The sequence below is a fragment of the Heterodontus francisci genome, unplaced genomic scaffold, assembly GCF_036365525.1.
Source record: "Heterodontus francisci isolate sHetFra1 unplaced genomic scaffold, sHetFra1.hap1 HAP1_SCAFFOLD_436, whole genome shotgun sequence".
Classification (NCBI taxonomy): domain Eukaryota; kingdom Metazoa; phylum Chordata; class Chondrichthyes; order Heterodontiformes; family Heterodontidae; genus Heterodontus; species Heterodontus francisci.
This window is the reverse complement of record NW_027141859.1, coordinates 615,343-624,032: the sequence shown is the minus strand read 5'-3', so window position 1 is coordinate 624,032 and position 8,690 is coordinate 615,343. Positions and strand designations below refer to the sequence as shown.

Sequence of the window (8,690 nt, the reverse complement as noted above, 5' to 3'; positions counted from 1 at the left end):
CCACATTATCAAAAGGATGTGGATGCTTTGGAGAGGGTGCAGAGGAGGTTCACCAGGATGTTGCCTGGTATGGAGGGCGCTAGCTATGAAGAGAGGTTGAGCAGATTAGGATTATTTTCATTAGAAAGACGGAGGTTGAGGGGGGACCTGATTGAGGTGTACAAAATCATGAGAGAATTAGACAGCGTGGATAGCAAGAGGATTTTTTCCCAGAGTGGGGGTTTCAATTACTAGAGGACACGAGTTCAAAGTGAAAGGGGAAAAGTTTAGGGGGGATATGCGTGGGAAGTTCTTTACGCAGAGGGTGGTGGGCACCTGGAACGCATTGCCAGCGGAGGTGGTAGATGCGGGCACGATGCAGTCTTTTAAGATGTATCAAGACAGATACATGAATGGGCAGGAAGAAAAGAGATACAGAACCTTAGAAAATAGGCGACATGTTTAGAGAGAGGATCTGGATCGGCGCAGGCTTGGAGGGCCGAAGGGCCTGTTCCTGTGCTGTAATTATCTTTGTTATTTGTTCTTTGTTCTTTGTTCTCCGTACAGTTTTCTGCGTCACCTCACTGCATAGTTCTGCCCAGTAAGCAAAAAGGATCAGTTCACTACGAAACTCAAAAATAAATGCAAAAGACTGTGGATGCTGGACATCTGAAATAAAAACAAGAAATGCTGGAAATACTCAGCAGGTCTGGCAGCATCTGTGTAGAGAGAAGCAGAGTTAACGTTTCAGGTGAGTGACCTTTGATCAGAATATTTGCAGCACTGTCTGTTTTTATTTCAGATTTCCAGCATTCACAGTATTGTGTTTTTATTAACATGAACGGACTGCTCAGCTCCAAGTTGAAATCATTGTACAGCATTCTATTAATCAAAACGCCGGAAGGACGCAGTGCTTTAAGCGATGGTGGTATTGTGGTGAGCATAGCTGCTTTACAAGTAGTTACACCGAGTTCGATTCCCGGCCATCGCAATCTTTATTTCCAGTTTTACTTTCTGTTGCAGTATTTTACAAACGAAAAAGTTTCAAAGCCTTGACAGAATTGAAGTTGATACAATATTCTCTTCATCCAATCAGATTCATTCTCCTGCTTGATCAGCGTCGCCCTGGAGCAAGTTTGTTTCCTTCAAGATTTTCTCCAATTTCCTATTGAAATCATTGATTGTCTCTGCTTCCACCACACTTGTGGACAGACAGTTGCAGCAGGTATAACAAAAAGTGCTTCCTCACATTTCCCTGCATCTCTTTCCCAAAACCATCAATCTGTGTCTCCTAGTCCTTGTACCATCAACTAATGGGAACAGGTTCTCCTTGTCTAACTTACCTACACCTGTATCAAATTTCCCCTCAATCCACATTGCTGTGAGGGGAACAACCACTTACTTCGATAACACAATCCAGAGCCATCTAACCAAGCTTTTCAATAACAAAAGAATAGTTGTGTTGTAAGTAGTATAGATAGGAGCATAACATCAAGACACTTTGATAGATCAACTGATTGTCTCTGCCCAACGCACCAGATTTTCTGTAACACCTGAACACTGCTCACCGCTGTGTCAAGTTTTGAGTATTTTCATGGCTTACATTTATGCAAGAACTTCAATGTCAAGGTTGGATTGTAAAGCATGACGGACAGCTTCACTGAACTGCGTCAAAATGTCATGTTGAGATTGGTGTCAGTGTGGAAGATGCACGGAGCCATAGGAAAAAAAGGCAAGTCATGTAGCTGGAGGGGGATCCACAATGTGGGCGCGATGGACCGTGTCATATTTTACGTTTGTGACAAATAAGAACAACTAAAATAATAGGATTAATGATATGCTTTGTACATCAATATATTGAAGTCTGTTTGATCTGTTGCTTGCTTTATTATGAAATTTGTTTTCAAGGCTATACTTTTTTTAAACCTTTGTGTGAACACAATGGGAGAGACACCAGCACTCCTTGCAGGGAGAGAGAAGGGATAAAGGCAGAATTAAAGAAAAAAATGTCTGGGATCAGCAGGAATGTAACCTTTAGGATCTTTACTAAAATAGAAAGAATCGGGAAGCATCTGTAATGTGTGTAGATTCAACTATTAACTAACTAGTGTCAAACAATAATGTCAACCTGGACCAATTAGAACACTTAGAACAATTCAAAACTAATATGGTAACATCCTTGCACCATAAAAAGGATAAAAGAAAGGGTGGTGCAGGACATCGTCATCACACTTAGACAGGGGTCAACAGAAGATCGTTGGTACTTAGTAGGAGAAGAGAGAATACAGTCAAGAAAACACAGCAAGGGATGAAGAAGGAGAGAAGTCGGTGCCGCAGCAAGCACAGAAACAAGAACGGGTGTTGTGTGTTGCTGCATATCTATTACCATTGTTAAATATTAACTTTGTACATCTTAGTTAAGCCTAATAAACTCTCTGACTTGGTCACATAACTTGAGTTTGCACCTTGTAGGTCTATCTTGGTCAGGAATCTAAAGGTGAGACGGGTTGGGTATTCTCTGTCTCACCTCTGTTCAGGTAACATCGACCTGAAACTTACAGCTCTTTACTATTTGCATACATTGCTATGTATTCTGTCATCCTCAAACTTCGACATTGTCGGCCCTATCGAAGTAATGTTCTTCGTACTGTTTTCTGCGTCACCCCACTGCATAGTTCTGCCCAGTCAGCAGAAAGGATCAGTTCACCACTAAACTCTGAAATAAAAGCAAAATCCTGCGGATGCAGGAAATCTGAAATAAAAACAAGAAATTCTGGAAATACTCAGCAGGTCTGGCAGCATCTTTGGAGATAGAAGCAGAGTTAACGTTTCAGGTCAGTGACCCTACTTCAGAACGAGCAAATATTGGAATTGTAAAAGGTTATCAGCAAGTAAAGTGGGGGTGGGGGTGGGGGTGGATAAGAAAGGAGAAGGTGTAAATAAGACAAGGTCACAGAATAACCTCCTATCCTTTACCCAACTACCATCTCAGGATGCCAGTGTCAATTTGTTACATGAATTTCTATTCTCCAGGTAAGTCTGTTATTCACTACTTGATTGAATGCCTTTGGAAGAGCATATATCCAATAATTACTGGACTACCTTCAGTAACTTCAACCACAAGAATTCAATCATGTTAATCGCACATGATTTGCCCTCAGCAAATCCGTACTGGTTGTCCTTTATTAATTCACCACTGATGTCAAAAATAATGGTCTTTGTTACCAGATTTTTCCTTCTCCTTTCCAGAACAGGAGTGTAATCCTTCAGTCACCTGGCACATCTTCCATATTCAAAGATTTTGCTCAGAGCTTCTGGTATGTCCCTCAGCAATATGGGATACTTCCTTTCTGGACTAATTAACTTAAAGAGATGTCAACCTTTCCAGAACTTTTTCATCCTATCCAATAACTCTGCACCCCTCCTATATCGGGATATTAACTTCACCCCTTTCTTTTGTGAACATACATATAACACACCATTTCATGAACAAAAACAAGAAATGCTGGAACCACTCAGCAGGTCTGGCAGCATCTGTGGAAAGAGAAGCAGAGTTAACGTTTCGGGTCAATGACCCGTCATCGCTTCATCTGGTTACAGAATGCTGTGAAAGAGGCTTTCTGTCCGCTGGTTATACAATGTTTCAAAAAGAATAGAGATTAAACCCGAATAGATGGCGGAATGTGAAAGCGAATCTGTAACTTGTTATCAAATGCTGAAAAATACAATATGAATAAAAAATATTTGCGGTAAAACCAAGTTACCGAAAAATGTGGTGATCTATATTGAACCCGCTCTGTGTTTTACAAATATATTGGCGGGTTTTTCAAATTTGAGAAATCGTTTGCAGTCTGACAATTTCGCGCCGTTATTTTCCGCCCTCATCTCCTTGGCGTCTCCGGATTGGTGAATTCAGCAGTTCTCTGATTGGTCACATGACGAGCACAATGACACCCAGTGCAGAGTGACCAATCACCAGTGCCCCCGACACCATTCCTCCCGAAGGTATGAATGGGACTATTGTGGGTGGTTCTCAGCATTCTTCCTGAAAGTGTTTGTCAGATTGTGGAAATATCTGGAAGAGGGAAGACCGGTGGTAAAGCTCGGTCCAAGGCCAAGTCTCGCTCCTCCCGGGCTGGACTGCAGTTCCCGGTGGGCAGTGTTCACAGGTTCCTTAAAAAGGGGAACTATGCTGAGCGTGTGGGTTCCAGAGCACCGGTCCATCTGGCTGCTGTGCTCGAGTATCTGACAGCTGAAATCCTCGAGCTGGCCGGCAACGCGGCCCGGGACAACAAGAAGACCCGCATCATCCCCAGACACCTCCAGCTGGCCGTCCGCAACGACGAGGAGCTCAACAGCCTGCTGGGAGAGGTGACCATCGCTCAGGGCGGGGTGCTGCCTAATATCGAGGCTGTGCTGCTGCCCAAGAAAACCAGCGCTCTGAGCACCAAGAGAAAGTGAAGCTGCCTGACTTAAATCTGCGAACCCAAAGGCTCTTTTCAGAGCCACCCACTTTATCTGTTAAAGGGCTGTTTGCTGTCTGAGAAGGCAATTTTATAATGCTCGCGCTGCTTTGTATTGGCATAGAAAGAGGGCACTTGCCCCATCGTGTCGGTGCCGGCCGAAAAACGACCCACCTATTCTAGTCCCACCTTCCAGCACTTGAGATGCATATCCAGATTCCCTTTGACTGAGTTGGTGGTCTCTGCCTCAACTATCATTTCAGGCAGTGAGTTCCAGACCCCCACCACCCTCTGGGTGAAAATAAATTTCTCGTTTTCCCTCTAATTTTTCTACCTATCTCTTTAAACATATGCCCCATAGTCACTGACCTCTCTGCTAAGACTCTTCACCTCCACTCTCTCCAGTCCCGCCAAAATGTTGTACATTTCAATCAGATCTCCCCTCAGCCTTCTCAGTACTGGATTCGGGCATTTAACTGCTCGCCTCTTGCAATATTTGTCAGGCATTTTAGCAAATCTACCGTTTACACACAACGAAAGCTTTTACACAGTGATCGGCTCTCCAATAAAATGATCTGCTCTGGACCACAGTTCTCTGACAACAGGTGATCGCAGCTCTTTGTTTTGCCTATTTGGTGGCTCTTAAAAGAGCCGTTGTGTTATTTGATGCCAAACTCAGTTCGGGACAGGGTGAGTTCAGGCGCGCTCCCCGCGGATACGGCGGGCCAGCTGGATGTCTTTGGGCATGATGGTGACTCGATTGGCGTGGATGGCGCACATGTTGATGTCCTCAAAGAGCCCCAACAGGTAAGCCTCGCTGGCCTCCTGCAGGGCCATGACGGCCGAGCTCTGGAAGCGCAGGTCTGTCTTGAAGTCCTACGCGATCTCCTGCACCAGGCGCTGGAAGGGCAGTTTGCGGATGAGCAGCTCGATGGATTTCTGGCAGCGGCGGATCTCCCGCAGAGCCACAGTGAAGGGTCTGTAACGGTGAGGCTTCTTCACTCCGCCCGTGGCTGGAGCGCTCTTGCGGGCCGCTTTGGTAGCCAGCTGCTTGCGGGAAGCTTTCCCTCCGGTCGATTTGCGCGCTGTCTGCTTGGTTCTGGCCATTATGGTAGAAGATGTGGAACAAAGACACTGTAAATGTTGAGACTGCTCAGGGACTGTCCATTTAAGACAGTAGAGGGACCGCCCTAGTGTTGTGATTGGATGAAGCCCCGTCCATCAGTCAAGTTTGAAACCAGCTCTGGGAAGTAGAAGGGCGGCGGGAAATGCTGGGCCCTGATTGGTTGAACTGCAACTGAAATTTAATCAATTTCAAAAAGCCCGCCAATTTCCGATTAGCAAACAAGGCAAAGATTAAAATAAACTAATTTGGCCGGAAGAATTATGAAATCTGACTTTTTGTAGCTTCATTTATATCGGCTGAGATCCCCCATCTGTCTTACAACTCGGTTTGAATCGGCCTTCACGAATACATTATCAAATGCAACCGTTTAATTCATGACGCACTGAATCAACACGGAACAGAAACATACAGTAAAACAACGCGACAGAGTTGGGTATCCTGGTACATGAATTGCAAAAAAGTTGGTTGGCACGTACAACATGAGTTTAGGAAGGCAAATGGAATGATGTCAGTTATTGCAAGGAGAATGGACTATTAAAGTAAGGAATATTTGCTACAGTTGTCCAGGGTACTGGTGAGACTGCATCCGTAATAATGTGTACAGTTTTGGTCTCCTTACTGATGAAAACAAATAAATTGCATTGGAAGCAGTTCAGAGAAGATTCACTCGACTGATTGCTCGGATAAAGGAGTTATTTTCTGGGAAATGGTTGTACAGGTTGGCCTGCAGCCATTAGAATTAAGAAGAATGAGAAGTGATCTTATTGAAATGCATAAGAACGTGAGAGCACTTGGCCGGGTGGATACTGAGAGGATGTTTCCCCTTATGAGAGAGACCAGAACCTGGGAACACAAGGATCCTTGCTAAAAGTGAAAGACACAGGAAGCATCTGTAAAGTGTGTAGATTGAACCAAGTAGGATACCCGGAACAATTCAGAACCTAATATGGTCAGATCCCAGCACACCGAGAAGCGTAAAATAAAGGGTGATATGGGATGTCATCGGTACACTTAGCAACGTGTGAACAGAACATTGTTGGCAAACTTAGAGGGAGAGGATACACTATGGTCAACACAGCAAGAGAAGAAGAAGGAGAGAAGTCCATGTCCCAGCAAGCTCAGAAGCAAGAACCCATCCTGAGTGTTGCTGTATACTTATTGTTGTTGTTAAGGATTAACTTTGTGCATCTTAGTTAAGCCTAATAAACTCTCTGCTTGATCACAGAACCTTGTAGGTCCATCTTGTTCAAGAATCTCAAGGTGAGACGGGTTGGGTATTCTCTGTCTCACCTCTGTACAGGTAACTTCTACCTGAAACTTACAGCTCTTTACTATTCACATACATTGCTATGTATTTTATCCTCCTCAAACTTCCAAATTATGGTCTCTATAAAAGCAATGTTGTTAATAAAGATTTCTGTGTCACCCTACTGCATACTTCTTCACATTAAAAAGACATCAGTTCACTACGACACTCTGTCTCCGATCCTTTAGCCAACTACCATCTCAGCATACCAGTATCAATATTTAACATGAACTTCTATTTTCTGTGTAACTCTGTTCTGTACTACTTGATCGAATGCCTTTCAAAAATAAGATATCCAATATCTATAATACTACCTTCAGCAAAGTCAACCCCAAGAATTCAATCAGGTTAGTCTCACATGATTTGTCCTTAGCAAATCGGTACTGCTTGTCACTTATTAACTCATCATTCTTCAAGTTGAAGTTCATTTGATCCTTGACACTTGTCTCCAATTGTTTTCGACCACTGATGATAAAATTAATTGGTCTGCAGTCACCAGCTTTTTCCTTCCCATTTCTGGAACAGGAGTGTAACATTTGCACTGTTTCAGTCGACTGGAACTACTTCAATATCCAAACATTGTCGTCAGGACTTCTGTTATCTCCCTCAGCAATCTGAGATGCTTTCTATCTGGACTCATTAACTTAAAGTGATGCCAATCTATTGAGAACCTCCTTTCTGTCTATTTTCATTCTATCCAATATCTCTGTACCTCTCCTCTACCGAGACATTAACTTCATCCTTGCTTTTGTGAACAGACATATAACGCTCTCATTCATTACCTTTTCCAACACAAGGAGATTTCATTTCTTTATCCCGAAAAGCTCCGTAATTTCTTGCACTATCATTTTACATTTTTCTTTACGTATAAATTATTTTTGTTTCTCTTTGTTGCTACTCATTAATATTTTCTTATACTCTTTTAGAAACATGTTTTGTTTTTCTACCTGTACTCTCACTATTCTGTCTGGTTGGAAGTATGGTGATGTCGAGGATATGGGATATTTGTACAAATCACTGCCATTATTATTTAAGTGATTGGCGCTGCAAACAATCTTTGAGTCACATTGATCAAAATCAAATAATTGGTAAGGTGTGTGACGCTGAGACTGGAAGGTTGTCTGAATAAGGCAGGGGAGTGGGTGAAGGGGCGGCTCCTCATTTGGCCAAAACAATCTGGTAGAAGTGTAAGAGTGAGTCCGAATATTTCCAGGATGAAGGATAAATATCTGATAGTCTCTGTTTAATATCATCGGAATGAAACTCTTGGTCATGGAAATGATACCTGAAAGGCCTTGTGCTGTCAATCTGCCGAGTGTACGGGAGGGAAGGATGGAGTGGAAGAGCCTCTGTATTTCTCCAGGACTGAATTGCAGTGGGTTGGATGTTTAATCAGTTTCTAACTCTACCTGTTGGGTGAGTAGGCGACAGAAACAATACCAGTTCCCATCCCTGTGTGACTGTCACTCCTTCTGTTGTGTGTGTGCAGGATTAAACCCTGAGTCCCTCTATCCAGCTCTGGATGCTATATCTGGAAAGATGCTGAATCTTTCAGCAGTTGGTCTGCTCAAACCCAGTTCAAGGCCCGATAGTGAACAGAATTTCACATTAATTGTTTGAACAATACTATGTTTGAACAGCAGGTTATGATCGACTGGATCAATCTTTCAAAATGGAGTGTGAGGATCTCATAGTTCCGTGTGTTTAAGGGATAGAGCCCTAGACATCGGCAACTGAGCCCTGAAAATTCACAGCAAAGACAGTGCACATAAGGACATTTAACAACCGCGAGCTGAAACTCTGGGATGGGCTCGAT

General features: G+C 43.3%; 1 protein-coding gene across 1 annotated transcript; it reads left to right on the top strand.

The window, feature by feature from the left end:
- Positions 1-1,623: 1,623 nt before the first annotated feature.
- Positions 1,624-4,440, top strand: LOC137365584 (histone H2A.J-like). The gene is made up of 3 exons (XM_068027972.1): positions 1,624-1,711; positions 3,229-3,296; positions 4,042-4,440. The coding sequence occupies exons 1-3, from the start codon at positions 1,624-1,626 to the stop codon at positions 4,438-4,440; spliced, it is 555 nt and encodes a 184-aa protein (XP_067884073.1).
- Positions 4,441-8,690: the final 4,250 nt, after the last annotated feature.

Excerpts from the sequence above, each read along its gene's own strand:
- LOC137365584 (XM_068027972.1), top strand. The coding sequence starts at position 1,624 with ATGACGGACAGCTTCACTGAACTGCGTCAAAATGTCATGTTGAGATTG. Across the intron at positions 1,712-3,228 it reads CGGAGCCATAGGAAAAAAAG|AACAGGAGTGTAATCCTTCA; the intron begins GCAAGTCATGTA and ends TCTCCTTTCCAG. Across the intron at positions 3,297-4,041 it reads GATTTTGCTCAGAGCTTCTG|ATTGTGGAAATATCTGGAAG; the intron begins GTATGTCCCTCA and ends AGTGTTTGTCAG.